The sequence below is a fragment of the Nicotiana tabacum genome, chromosome 24, assembly GCF_000715075.1.
Source record: "Nicotiana tabacum cultivar K326 chromosome 24, ASM71507v2, whole genome shotgun sequence".
Taxonomy (NCBI): Eukaryota; Viridiplantae; Streptophyta; class Magnoliopsida; order Solanales; family Solanaceae; genus Nicotiana; species Nicotiana tabacum.
Window position 1 is genome coordinate 73,849,462 of NC_134103.1, and position 14,906 is coordinate 73,864,367.

At 36.1% G+C, this 14,906-nt stretch overlaps 2 protein-coding genes across 2 annotated transcripts; one reads left to right on the top strand and one right to left on the bottom strand.

Moving 5' to 3' along the window:
• Positions 1-429: 429 nt before the first annotated feature.
• On the top strand, positions 430-6,325 carry LOC107765232 (proline-rich receptor-like protein kinase PERK15). The gene is made up of 9 exons (XM_016583857.2): positions 430-504; positions 703-1,224; positions 2,014-2,583; positions 3,055-3,141; positions 3,812-3,882; positions 3,980-4,056; positions 4,612-4,753; positions 4,859-5,020; positions 5,604-6,325. Exons 2-9 carry the CDS (start codon positions 783-785, stop codon positions 5,823-5,825), a joined length of 1,773 nt encoding a protein of 590 aa, XP_016439343.2. The 5' UTR covers positions 430-504; positions 703-782; the 3' UTR covers positions 5,826-6,325.
• A 498-nt stretch (positions 6,326-6,823) lies between these two features.
• LOC107765227 (cyclase-associated protein 1) lies at positions 6,824-13,510 on the bottom strand. Its single transcript, XM_016583852.2, has 10 exons — positions 12,937-13,510; positions 11,814-11,982; positions 11,678-11,742; positions 9,317-9,626; positions 9,093-9,240; positions 8,800-8,909; positions 8,638-8,693; positions 8,478-8,534; positions 8,224-8,367; positions 6,824-7,194 (listed from the first exon to the last, which is right to left on the bottom strand). The coding sequence occupies exons 1-10, from the start codon at positions 13,213-13,215 to the stop codon at positions 7,108-7,110; spliced, it is 1,425 nt and encodes a 474-aa protein (XP_016439338.1). The 5' UTR covers positions 13,216-13,510; the 3' UTR covers positions 6,824-7,107.
• Between the last annotated feature and the right edge of the window lie 1,396 nt (positions 13,511-14,906).

Below are 14,906 nucleotides of genomic sequence, written 5' to 3' on the forward strand. Positions count from 1 at the left end.
CGGGGCTTTACAGCGTCAACGAGTTCTGAATCAAGACCTTGCCAAACATTCAAAAAATGCGCTTAGTGTTCTGTTAGCCTTGGTTAATAACCGGATTGAAATTACGTCCTTTTTTTTTTTTGAGATAACTCACTTCCTTTTGATCCCCTTTGTTGGAGTTATTATTTCTTTAGTGACTCGAATCCAGGAGTCTATGATTATAGGTGGGGGTGCTGATCATTTGAGCAACCCGTCTTGTCACTCTGGATTTAATCAAAGGTAATAACACGGAGATCAAAATAGGAATAAAGTAATAATTACTCATATGGTCGAAAGCCGTTATTTCTCCTTAAGATATTAGTAGTAATAACAAAAGAAAATAGTAATTAGTCCTTTACTTTAGGAGGAATACGAGGAAGGAAAAAACGACTCATAGTTGCTTTGTAAAAAAAACTATTATCAGGTAAACATGTTTTCTCCTTTCTTTCCTTTGAGAATCCTCCCTGCCCTTCTCCTAAATTAAAGGTATCACCTCTCCTCCTCCTTTTTTTCTTCTTAATTTCTCTCTAATTCTTTGTTAACATTCTTAATCTTTGATTTATATATCATTATTACGATGCCTCATATTCATTGTTAAGGAAGAATTTGATGATGTTTTATGATAATCCAATATAGTGGCATGTTTTTACATGTGATTAATTAGTGTCATGATTTCTTCAACAGGATTGATTATTTTGGGAGAGTGGCAAGGATCTATACGACGTTGTTCTTTTACCTATAGGATAACTAGGGCCTCTTCAAAAATGTCTTCATCTAATGACGATTTATCACCTAGTTCATCTTCTGCAAATAGTAATAGCGTTTCTCCTAACGATAACGATAACAATAATAACAATAACAATAACAACAATAACAATAACAATAACGACAATGACAAATCTCAGCATTCGTCTGATTCATCTAAGGGAGGATCGCAATCACCTCCACCCCCACCACCGCCCCCTCCACCACCACCGCCACCGCCACCTGACTCTCACTCAAGACATAAGTCACCACCACTACCAAAACATTCTTCAAATGATAGTGACAATAATCATGAGAAAGCAATACTTATAGGAATTGCTGCAGCAGCAGGACTATTACTTCTTGTTATGCTAGTTTTCGTAATATCTTGCTGTAAAAGGAAAAGAAGAAAGCCACGTGATCAAATGGGCTTCTACAGGGACAATTCTTATAGAGCCAAGGGTATAAATCCTTTCTCTTTTCATCTCTAATTACCTTACATATATTGTTATATTGCTGATATAATGTTTTTTTTTTTTCCTTACATCATATCTTAGCTATATAAATACTTTTTTTTAGCCAGTACACTGAATTCAATGCCTAAATAATGAAAAGCATATTAGTCAAGTCCATTATTTGTGCTTAATAGCATGTTTGAGCAATCTTCTAAAATCAACTTGTTTTAAGAAGTGTTTTTTTCAAAAGTGTTTTTCTCAAAAGTACTTTTGGTGAGAAGCAGTTTGTGTTTGAACAATCAATCTGAAAAACACTTCTGAGAAACAATTAGTGTTTGATCAAGCTTTTAAAAACTGCTTCTAAGTGTATTTTTCTCAAAAATATTTTTCAAAAAAATACTTTTGGAGAGAAACTACTTTTTTCTGCTTCTCCAAAACTGCTTCTGCTTCTACTCAATACCACTTTTTTTCTTCTAAAAGCTTGGCCAAACACTTCAACTTTGAAAAAGGCATTTTTGTTTTTTGCCTTGAAGAAGCTTGGTCAAACAGGTTATAGGAATTTAACCACTGTACATTGACAATATAAAAAGTTCTTTAGACTGTCAAGTCATTTAATTTATAAGATCATTAAGTATAGTGACTCGTAATAAGTGAAATTAGTAACATGAAAAATAAGGTACGTGACCTTCTAGTGTAAAAAATTCGAAGTAGATAATTCTTCTTAATCTTGTTAGCTTTCTTGCTTATTGCCATTTTTTGGTTTGGCCTCTAACCAAAGTTTCACACATTAGTACAGGTGGTGACTATTATAACAATGAACAACATGGGAATTGGAACAACAACAATGTCCAATCTTCAGAACATGTTGTTAAAATACCCCCTCCAACCAATAGTGCCGGAGTAAGCTCAGAATATAGTTGGCCAATACCACCACCACCACCGCCACCAATGAGCAATACGAGCTCTGCTGATTTCTCTGGCACACAACAACAACAACAACAACGAAAACCTCTGAATTTTCTACCTCCAAGCCCAATAAATATATCATTTGGTTTTACCCAAAGCAATTTATCTTATGATGATTTAGTAACTGCAACTGGCGGGTTTTCTAAGGCTAATCTACTTGGACAAGGTGGTTTTGGATTTGTACATAAAGGGGTTTTGCCTAATGGTAAAGAGATAGCTGTAAAAAGTTTAAAATCTAATAGTGGACAAGGAGAAAGAGAATTTCAAGCTGAGGTTGAAATTATAAGTCGTGTACATCATCGATATCTTGTGTCTTTAGTTGGTTATTGCATTGCTGGATCTCAAAGGATGTTAGTCTATGAGTTTGTTCCTAACAACACTCTTGAATATCACCTTCATGGTATGATATTAACATTACTTAACACTCTGTTTAGCACGAGATAAAGTCATTTTCCGCGAAAATGTTTTCCATGAAAAAGTAAGTTTCTGGTGTTTTCTCTAACCAGAAAACAATTTCAAGAAAAATATACTTTTTTTAAATAAAAAAAAAACTTCAGTGGAAAATGACTTTTATCGTACCAAACACACCTAAAAAACTGTAATATTCTAATTTAGTTTTTTTTTAAATGTTACTTAGCTGTGTATTTAGTATGACAGAAGCCATTTTCCGCGAAAATGTTTTTCATAAAAAAGTAAGTTTATGGTATTTTTTCTAACCAGATAATATTTTTAAGGAAAACATACTCTTCATGGAAAATGACTTTCATCATACCAAACACACTTTAAACTATAATATTCTAATTTGGTTATATTATTTTTTTTAATATGTTAGTCCTTTCTTTAAAATTTATCTCCTTTTACATCCTTGTAGGACCTGGTAACGCAGTAATGGATTTCCCTACGAGAATTAAAATTGCAATAGGAGCAGCCAAAGGGTTTGCTTATCTTCATGAAGATTGTAAGTTTACTTAGTTTTCCCTCTAGATAATTGAGATATTTAATTTTTCCCTTCGTGGTTAAGTACTCTTTATTAAGATTAGATTTTAAGTTACAACAACAACAACAACAACAACAATAAAAAATCCAGTATAATCTCACAGGTGGGATCTTAGGAGGGTAGTGTTACGCAGACCTTACCCCTACCTAGAGAGGTAGAGAGGTTGTTTCCGATAGACGCTCGGCTCAAGAAAAGGTGGAAAGAGGGGGAAGAAAGAAAGTCGAGGGAGACAAAAGACAATAAGGAAAAAGGGGAGAAAAAATAGCATCAAATAGTAACAATCAGGGAGCAACAATTTCCAGTAAAAGGGGAGAAAAGATTAGATTTCAAGTTAAACCCTTAAATGTTAAATCAAATACATAGATAATATAAAAAAATATTTACATTATCAGTTGTAAAGGGTATCCCGGTGCACAAATCACCTCGCGTTCACGCAAGGTCCAGGGAAAGCCGCATGCGGCCCAAGAGGTGTGATACAAACAACCTATCATAATGCAAGCATTAGTGGCTGCTTGCACGTCTTGAACCTGTGACCTATAGATCACACTGGAGACAATTTACTATTTACTGTTGTTAGAAGACTTTCCTTCTTACATCATCATCAGTTGTATAATCCTTTTATAAATTGCAGGCGACCCTCGCATTATACACAGAGACATTAAAGGTGCAAATATCCTACTTGACAACAACTTTGAAGCCAAGGTATATATACATAAGTTACTAATAGAGGTATTTTCCCTTTAGCTTAATACAATGTTCAGCTCTATTATGATCCTAACAAAAACATTTTTATCATCAGGTGGCTGATTTTGGGTTAGCTAAGCTTTCAGCCGATAACTTTACTCATGTGTCTACCCGTATCATGGGAACTTTTGGGTAAGCATTCTAAATATCTGAGTTAATTTGCTTTATCTTTTTTGTTTTAGTTGTCATTTAAGAATAACAAAAAACTTTTGTTCCGAATTATTTGCTTTCTATCATTGAAGGCGTGGATGTCGAGAATTAGGGTGGAAGACTAGTTGAGTGTTTCCTTGTTCATACTAGTAGTAATAGTGTTAGTCTTGTATTTTCTTATTCGTAGATTTCTATTACTATTTGCTACTCTATTTCTTTTGCTTTGGTTTTCATGTTGGATTGTTGATGTTACTACTTGTTGTTACTGCTTCTTTTTCATCTTTTCTTGAGTGGATGGTATACCGGAAATAACATTTCTACCTTCCTAAGATAGGATAAGGTCTGCGTACACAGTACTCTCTCCAGACCTCACTTGTGGGATTTACACTGAGTTATTATTTTTGTTGTTGTATCATTGATGTTTCCATTGTCTTAAAAAAATTATACATATGACATATTTTAATATATATTGTCCACAATAGATTGAAGAGATTGAAGAAAACTTGAAATGTTTTTTTGTTTTATTTCAAAATATAGGTACCTCGCACCAGAATATGCTTCGACTGGAAAGTTGACAGAAAAATCTGATGTATATTCTTATGGTATTATGCTATTGGAACTTATAACTGGACGTCGACCTATAGATGTCAACAGTGACGGTGACAATTTAGTTGATTGGGTATATATATCTTCATCTTTTCTGCTTGAAACAAAATTTAATTAGCCTTAAATTACTTTATATGAAATTATTAATTTGTAAATTTATATTTACGTACATATCCAGGCTAGGCCAATTCTTAGTCGTGCAACAGAGGGTGGAAATTATGATGAATTAATAGATCTACGCTTGGAAGGAAAATTTGATGCTCAGCAAATGCTATGCATGGTTACTTGTGCTGCTGCATCAATCAGACATTCTGCTAGAAGACGTCCAAAAATTAGTCAAGTAAGTTTTCTTTTCTAATATTTTCTATAGTACTCAAATCAGCCTCTCTGCCTTTTTAAAGGCTGAGGTCACTCTACCCTCCCCAGATCCCACTTGTGGGACTATATTGAGTATGTTGTTGTTGTCGTAGTACTCAAATCACCATAAAAATCCCATTTTATTAGTAATTGGATTTCCTAATTTAGTAAAAAGAGATGTGAGTCATATAATATACAAAAAGAATAAGGCAGTTTGGCGCACAAAGCATTCCGCATTCACACAGGATTCTGGGAAGAACCGCACCCCTAGGGGTGTGATGTAGTCCGCAAAGCCAAGATTTTAAGTTATGATTCCGGGATTCTAATCCTATTAAGTTATAGGGTTCTAAGTTAGTTAACAGATTTTTTTAAGGCAAATACAAGGTTTGAACTAAAGCTACTGGGTTCGGCCGAACCCGTTCCCGGCACTCTAACTCCGCCCCTCGATGTAGACAGCCTACCCTAATGCAAGCATTAGTGGCTGCTTCCACGACTTGAACCCGTGACCTACATATAATATACGAGTATTAGAAATGGCTTGTTGACTATTGATAATAAATTTGCAGATTGTACGTACTTTGGAAGGTGATGTTTCTTTATTGGATGATTTAAATAAAGGATCAACACCAGGTCATAGTGGAATACCTGGATCAGGAGAAAGTTCTGAATGTGATGGACGTTCATATGACATAAAAAAATTCAAGAAATCTGAAATATCAAGTGAAGAATTCACAAGGAGTCAACATGGATCGACTGGTGAGTTTGTCCATTCCAGAGGTGAAGCATAACTAAGAACATGCAGCCCTTGAGCACAGCATTTGTGAATGTAGATGAGTAGAGTTAAAATTATAGCCGTCCGACCTGAGGAAAGTGCGGTCAGATTGGGAATCCCCAGTGTCTTGGTCTTTACCTTCGCTTCGAGGGCGAAGAAGGAAGGAAGCAAAGCAAGGCTTTCTGAGCTAATTGCAGTACATTGTTTTTTATTTATAAAATATAAAGTGTAGATATAACACATACCTTCATTCTAGACTCGAAGGATGCTTTAGGTACTGAAAAATAGTTTTTTGTATATATACTTCCACGGTTCCACCATAAAACATACATTAGACTGATGGTGGTAAATGTATATAGCTGCTCGTCAAAAGCAGCGTGACATAGTAATTTTATAGGTTAGTTTGTTGATAAGTTGAGTCATTTTATTTTGTTTTGGAATTTAAGACAACAATAGTGCGCATTATCAATATGTTATGTTTCTTAATTGAAGTTATATAACGTACCCATTTGTCAATTGCTTGTATATGTACTATACATCTGTAGGCAAGTTTCAGCTAGAAGCTAGAATTTATGAGGATATCTTGCTCTGTGCATTAATAATCATTCGGTTGAGATCATTTTCTTATTTAGCTTCAAACCCTTATTGCCTGTTACTCTCAGTTTAACATAATTCGTTTAAAGTTATATCAGAATCATAACTACTCAACACAGGTTTCAAAACATAGTTTTTGGCAGACAAGAAATGTAATTTGACAAAGCATAAGAATGATGAAACCAAGCCGAGCTATGTTTTCATTTTTAGTTTCTTTTGGAAAGGTTTAATTAAGAATGATATTTTGAGGAAGTACATTAGTTCAGCTGAAGGAATGTGGAATCCAAGTGCAGACCTTATGAACTGAGAAATAAGAGATTATAACAATGACCAGTCCGATAACATTATATTGACAAGTATTTTGCTCACAATCACAATACTGCCTAATTTAAAATCTGCACTTATCTGCTGAATAAACCATTAGTAGAAACATTACCACCTTTAAAAGGAATATATGAGAAAATTGATGGCTTACAAAGATCAAGCTTTAGTACAAAAAAACAGACGTGTTACAACAACAAAGTCACAGACACTCATTTTAAAAAAACTGCCAACAGGAGATGCGCATAAAATGCACAAGATACAATGATGAGGACATAACTTACACTCAAGAAAGAAAACAATCAACCACCCTTTAAAACTCTTAATCAAATTGGCAAATAATATGAAAAGCATAAGAAATTGAATGTCGAAATTGTCCCCAGTTAACCTCCAGAATGGGAGACAGGTGTCGTCACAAATTGGCCATTCTTGTATACATGAGAAAATTGCTGTGGCAAAGCATGCTCACCCTGCAATAATTGCCCATATTAAACTAGTTCGACCTCATCACAAAGACAAAAAGTAAAAGAAAAAAAAAACTGTTCGAAACAGGGAACACAGATAGATTTTACGCTGCCAGAAATAAGTTCAGCCCCTTTTGTTAATAGGACATAGGTACTCCAAAGTCTACACTATTACTATGATATATCCTTGCCCATCAGTTAAGATGCCAAGTGCTGTTCATCTAAAGCTGATTGAATAAGAGGAAGGAAATATCATCATCTTTTGCAAGGAGAAAAGGGCGTCTTCAGATTTACTTGCTTGTGTGAAACTCAAGATGTTGCAAAAAGAACCCAATGAGAAAAAGAAAAGAAAGAAAAACACGACAAGAAGATGAGAATATCACACAGACATAGCAGGATCTTCTTTAAAAATACATGGTTTGGCTTCAGCTCAGCGCTTAGCTCACAGCTTACCTTACAGTTTTTAGATGGTGTAAAGTATGTACAGAACTATGCTTGAAACCAATAACAGAAAACTCAGATTATAAGCATCAGCAGCTCCTTTTCTGTTTTGTCCCGTATCAAAACACCAAGGTGGCATTTGTCAATGAGTTCACTTGCACATAAAGAGGCTTCACGTTGCAAGTTGGTTTAAGTGAAGTTGAGAACAAAATCTAAACTTGAACTTCGAAAGAAACTTTCAAGTTGAATTGTGGTTTGAAGTTTCAAAATCTACACCCACATTGATCTTCTACTTTCACAAACTTTTCTTTTTCAAAACATAACTTCACTTACAGAACTTTTTACCAAATTCTGATTTAAATAATTTTTTCTGAATTCAACTTCAAATATATATGTCCAAAAATTGCATGAGTTATCTTCATGCACACACTTGTAAGGTATATTTCAATTAAGCACTTGTTACCAAGTGAGATGTCATTTGGAAGTCATTAGCTTCTAAGTTCATTCACATCTGATTTTGATGATTAGCAGTTAGCACAAGCACAAAAAGAAATACATGAATAGATAATTAAGAAAAAGGGAAAAAGAACATGCCCAATCACTATCAGGTCCAGCATCAGGAACCAAAACATTGATTTCACTTGACTTGGCTGTTGTAATGGAAGTCTCCAAAGAACCTTTGCTCAAGTACAACTGGCATCCAGTTGTATTATCGACTGAAATTGTTGGTGCTGAACCCTAAAGAGCCCACACAACAGAAAAAAATGCAATCACGAGGTCATGATACATAAAAATGAAGTTCAAATAAAAACATCAGTAAACCTCAAAGGAAAGCATTATTTGTATACCTGACATTGCACCTCCACACCATTGCAGTTGACAACCTCACAAGCTGCCACAACATCCTGTCCACCAAATTTATAAATCAAAATAAGCGCTTAGGTCTAGAAAAGAACCACCATTAATACTTGAACAATGTATTCCCTCCTTTTGAAGTCAATCACTGACCGTGAATACAACTCCCATCTTAGTGCACTTATCAACTGTTATGTTGTTGACTTTCCCTGTGACATCAAACAAACATCATCTCTGCATATTAGAACACTGAAAACCAACTCATCATTCTCCAGATTGTACCAGTACTTTATATTAGAGGAAAAATGAAGTTACCTTGGATCTGCAGAACTGAATCTTTGCAACCAAAAATATAAACAGATTGCTTTGCATCGCAATCATCAATGACTAGATTCTTTTTTCCTATATGATTCTCGACCACCCATCTGGAGCAAACACAACATCAAAGTCAGAAGCATATCTACCTAATCTCAAGCATGGATTAATCCCCTATCCCGGAGGGATAGCGGTAAGGTCTGCAAAAGACCCCACTAGTGGGATTCTACTGGGTTGTTGTTGTTGTTGTTGTGGTCAAGCATGGATTAATTGAAAGCAGAAGTTTTACTCACTTACGACCCATCTGAAGCTCCAATTTCGGAGGTCCAGCTTTAGAAAAAGAGGGTGAGCTAACATGACCTTCCTTTCCTCCTGCACTAATGACACCAGTTCTGTCTGCCCAGTTCTTTGTCTTCATATCATCTGTCACCTTTCTCAATCCTAGACAAAAGAAAAAAAATCAACTAAGGGCAAAATGATATCTACATTAAACAGGAGGGACGGTAGCTGAATTTACCAGAAGTCACTGGCTTTCCCGAATTAATTTCATCAAAAACAGCTGTCATCCCTTTCGTTTGACGTGATGATGAAGCCTGGGGAGATTCAGAGCTGAACAAAGAAGCTGGCGGTGGAGGAGGAGGCATGGGAGCACTTGGTGTGGGAGCTTTTGGTGGTGCAGATACAGCAACTTTCCCTGTAGCACTCCATACAGGACCCAACGGATAGTGACTCTTAACATAATCTCGCAAGCCAGGGAGATAAAGCTCTTTCAAGGCTTTTGCCCATTCAACATGATTCGAGTCTTTGTTTCGGAACTCCACAAGGACCTATATATCATGAAATTTTAATAGAAGTTAGAACAGTATTACACTTTATATAGTGCGCTATTAATGAGGGCAAAATAACATATATAACAGAAACCAAACAGCAGAAAATAAATTGGAATATGATCTTCCAGCTCGGAAGAAAATCCTTTTCCATCAAGGATTGAATGGACTTGGTTACTGTTTTATTCTAGCTGGCAACTCAATCAACTCTTGGTATTTTTTTTTTCATTTTTGTTTTGGAGTCCTAAAATTATGGAAACAAAGATAAAATACATTTTGTAAATCCCCAAGGAGATGACGTAGTGGTTGAAGCATGGGTGTAATAACCTAGAGCTTCCAGGTTCAAATCTCAACTACAACACTAGGGTGAGCTTATGTGCTAAAAATAATTCAAATATCTAAAAAATACAATAATAAAAATATGTCTAAATTATGAGATAGGTGTAAGGTCTGCGTACACACTACCCTCCCCATCCCCACTATGTGGGATTATACTGGGTGTTGTTGTTGTTGTTGTTGTTATGTCTAAATTATGAGATATTATGTGGAAAACTTACAAGGTATTCCAAGAAGGAGAACATATTGATCAAGAGGAGAATCCAAAGGAGATAAAAGGAAAAGAACTGACATAGAAATTTCGTATTCCATTTTTTTTAATTCCACCCTAGCTTTTGTTTTGATTTTAGAAATAATTGTATCCGTCTCGATCTTTTTTTACGAAGTTATACCTATCCCGAATAGGTCGATTTTGGTCAGAGCACCCAAAATTGGTTATCCGGTACGGATAGCACACCCACATCCACACTAGCACTCACGTCGTGTTGACACGGTGTGGCACCGAAAGTGAAGAGTCCGAGCAACTTAGTTTTCAGAATAATAATAAGTGGATTTACACTTGTTTGGGAACCGTTCTACAAACAATTAGCTACAAATTCACCCTCTCTTATCAATCCTTTATCCTTGCCACCACTCTAACCTCCGGCCTTCATTTGGTGATTCTGGCTTTGACTTCCTCATGGAGCCCTCCCACAAATCGAGAACTTGGTAATGGAAGGCCTTGATTTTCTGTTAGAATTCCGAGATCAGATACCACCAATTCCTAGGAGGCCTCTAGGAACTCAAAATTCTGAAGTATTCACTTTGTCCATAGGTGCTTTCGGCCCTTTCGACCTCTCCTCCCTCCTTATAGATTGAGTTCACACCCCTCCTCCACTCTTTTAGATGCCCGTCATCCTTCACTTCAAATCGCAACAACCTCTCATGATGTTTTTTTAGGGGATTCAGACTGCTAGACAACACAGACTTTGACATATGTCTGCTATGTTTTGTTCAGTCAAAGCAGACGGAGCTGAGCACTTAACAGATTGCCTCTTTCTTTCTTGCTTTTTTCCCCTTCTTTTTCGTCTATAACCAAGAAATCCTTGTTTCCAACTTTGAAACTTGCCGGATATTGTACCCATACCTCTACCAATCTCCACTTAAATACCAAGCCGGGTTCACTGATTCGAGTTCGAACCGTAACTTGTGCTTACCATACATCTTATACTAGAAACTTATATGTCAATGGCAGGGTTTGAACTTGTGATGTGCGTCCAACATTTAGAAATTGACTGTAGCCTTCAATAATAAAGATATATCACCAAGACACGATCTTTATACCCTATCCTACACCTTGAACTATTACCATATATCACATATTTTTACACCCAACCAAAAACTAGAAACCGACAGAGAAAAAAATTTCAAAGTTAAATATTTCCATGGAAGACGTTTTGCTCCAATCCAAAGCACCAAAAATAGCATTCACTTCTTGATATTGCATAAAAGGGCATATGGCGGGAAGGTTAGAAAGGTGTAAATGGTTCTTTTCCCCCAAAATAAAGGACGTAAATTCAAGAAACAACATCAATCAAGGAAATTTAGGGTATGAACAAAATGATCGTGGTTCCTTTCCACCTAATTTTGGCCAGGCCACAAAAATATTAGAAATACTTTCTCAAGCAAGAGAATGATCAGAGGAAAGAGTGAGCAGCTAGAGGAAGTCCAATTACCTTGTTATTGTAAAATTCAGCCATCTGCCAACTTTCTTCCACGTGTGCAATAGGCATACTCAAACCTAGAGAGCACCAACATCGTCAACAAGTGGACTGGGACTTAACAAAGTGGAGAACTTAGAGAATATCCTACCACAATCCTTTCCAGTGTAAGCTATCCATGCCAGGGCTGTCAGACTATCAACAGCAGCCTTCAAGTGATTGAAGAAATCAGGTCGCCGTCCTTCTATCATTTTTGTAGCTTTCACAATCACATCATTCAAAGGCTTAAGAAATTCAGCCAAACCAGACATGTCAGGTTTCTGCACGATCAAGACCAAAAGTGAGCATAATATGGGTGCATAAGAAAGAAAAGTATATTTCAAACACGTAACAGATTCGTTTGTTAATCAGAGCACATTATCACAACAAGACATCTCAACACTATGTTTTCTATATAATGAACAGCACGCTGTTTAACAGATAGTCCATTAACAGTCTATAGCTGCAGTATGTGTCTTGCATTAAATGAAAGGAGATCAACTTGAAAGATTCCACATAACTTGCATAAGATATTACATTTCAAAGTGATAAAATCAACACCTATATTTTGACAAAATTTGTGAGTGCAATACAAAAACTCGGATAGCTCACGATTGTTTCAATTAGCAGAACTGCAGAAGTTACCGATAAGACCCCTTTTATAAGTAGAAGTTACCAATTAGACTTATTCTGCTTCTGAGCTCTATCTTCTCCATGCAGTTGAAACGAGACTTCTTATCCTCCAAATTAACCCCTCTTTCCAGAGAAATTACAAGTCCTATCCAAAAAGTCGGACATCTCCTGACTGTTTCAGTTAGCAGAATTCACCAACAAGACCTATTCCAGCTCGAGTACAATCACCTCAATGCACTTGAAACGAGTCTACCGAAGCTCCAAATTAGACTATTCATATATTGTAAGAATCACTCGTGCTTTTCCACTCATGATGCACAAATAAACCACATGAAATACAACAATGACAAAACAAAAGGGACATGCTATATAAGTTCTAGCATTTGTACTACTAAAATTAAATAGACAAACCGAAGTAAATATAACTTCCATCATAATTATTCAACTGTTAATCGACGCAGTCAACTAGTATATCAGAATTTAGACAGTTAAAGTGTATCAATCAATTACGTTTCTATCTCAAACTAGTAAGAATCAGCTATACAAAAACCTCTCAATCTATAACGTTCGATATATTGAACTAATTTAAGAGAGCTAATAACCTGAGTCTGCTTGATTTTGATAAGAAGTTCACGCTGAGCTTCAAAAGCCTCCTCAACAATCTTTGTCACATCCAAAACTCGCCCTCCAATCTTCTCTGCAGCACTTCGAACTCTCCCGACGAACTGAGACCTCAGATCGTCAAAGGCAATAATCGACGGATCTAAAACAGCCGCAGCTTCGCCCTCCCCCGGCGAAACTCCTCCGCTGAAGCCGCCGGCTGACAGTGCCTCAAGCCGTGTGACGGCGGACTCCAATCGCTGTATCAACTTCTCATCCATCGGCAACGTCAACGCATGAAGCTAGAAAACTCTAGCTGTCTATCTATCCTCTAGAACTTTCTCTCTCTAGAAATGAAGTTGTGATTCGTAGATAGAGTAGATCTAAGGATCGTGTGTGTGTTGTTGTGATGTTTCTGTGTCTCTCTCTGTGTGTAACTGTGTATGTGTATTGAGTGGAGAATGTTTGTGATAAAGTTATTTGAAGTCTTTACTTTTGAAACGCCGAAAGGGGAAAAAAGAGAAATTTTGCGGATGTGGAATATTATTATGTTTGCTGTCTGAAGTTTAGGCAATCGGATTTGAGGGCCTACACGTATCTGATTAAGTAGAAAATTATGTCTTTTCTGCGTTGTAACTCACTTGGAAAGTGTTCTTTTTTCTTTTTCTTTTTTGACTGTGTTGGATGTCACGTACCTTGCCATATCAGTGCCCCTAACCCATTTCACCCCTTTTTTTTTTTTTCCTACTAAAATTTTCTTTTTCTCTATCACTATTGTCACCATTACCGTTACCATAAAAATATTATATTTCAAATTTTAATCTTTTATATATGGATTAGGGGCGCTGAAGTTGCATGTCATGTGACATCCACCTCATCAAATATCACTGTCACGTAGGATTGGATGTCCATCTCGGACAAACTTAACAGAAAAGGCGTATATTTGAACCAATAATATTACGACAAGGGTATATTTGAACCTAAAATATAATGAAGGTGTATACGGTCAAAATCGAGTTTGTCCTTCGTATAATTAGTCAAGATTTGAACATGATGGACCGAGGGTCGTCATTATAATATCGAGATATGATGTGAAGCTAGATTATCGAACTCAAGATTCATGAACTAATCAATACCGAGCTCAAGCTAATATCGAGCTCCAGTCGATAGCGAGCTATGATGAGAAGTGGTCCGAGCTCGAGTCAATATCAAGCTCAAGTCAATATCGAGTTCGAGTATCGAGCTCGGGTCAATATCGAGCTCGAGATCCAGAGACCGACCAAGATCGAGCCAAGAGACAAAGAGCCGTTGTAGCCGCACTAGCGGAGAGAATCTCGGCGGGAATTAAGGAAAAGTTATTTAACTAATCTATCATAGAATCTCCACTATGTATTTTTAATAATATCTAAAGTAGGATTCCTCCACTATATTAAGAGTGGCTATCATTTCTGCAAGGGGATCCATCACACATTGAACATTCAGACATCAATACACTCTCACATTTCAAATATTATTGAGATTTACACACATATAGTAGATATTATCCTTTTGGGGTTTTTTTTTTTTTACATTGGTTCATCTTGTTCATTTATAAATCATTCTCTACTCAATTTAGGGTTTGTATTTCATTCCCTTTTTACAATCAATATTTGATATATTTCTACTTATTTCTCCAATTTGTACCAAGTTATACCACGTGTCCTTAAAACTACGTATAAATTTAACTCTATCCGTTTTTCGGGTAAACAGAAGAATATATTTAAATATTTTCTCATAGTATAAGGGTATATTTGGTCCTTTGCCGATTTTTTTTTCATTATTCTCTTTAATATTTCTTCCTTAATAGTAATAATCTCCCTCTGAGACAAAAGTACACACAAATCTAAACACTCTCCAAACTGATTAACAGTGACGACAATTTTTTGGATATAATTCTCAAATGAGATATAAGACCGTTTTCTAGAAATAGCTT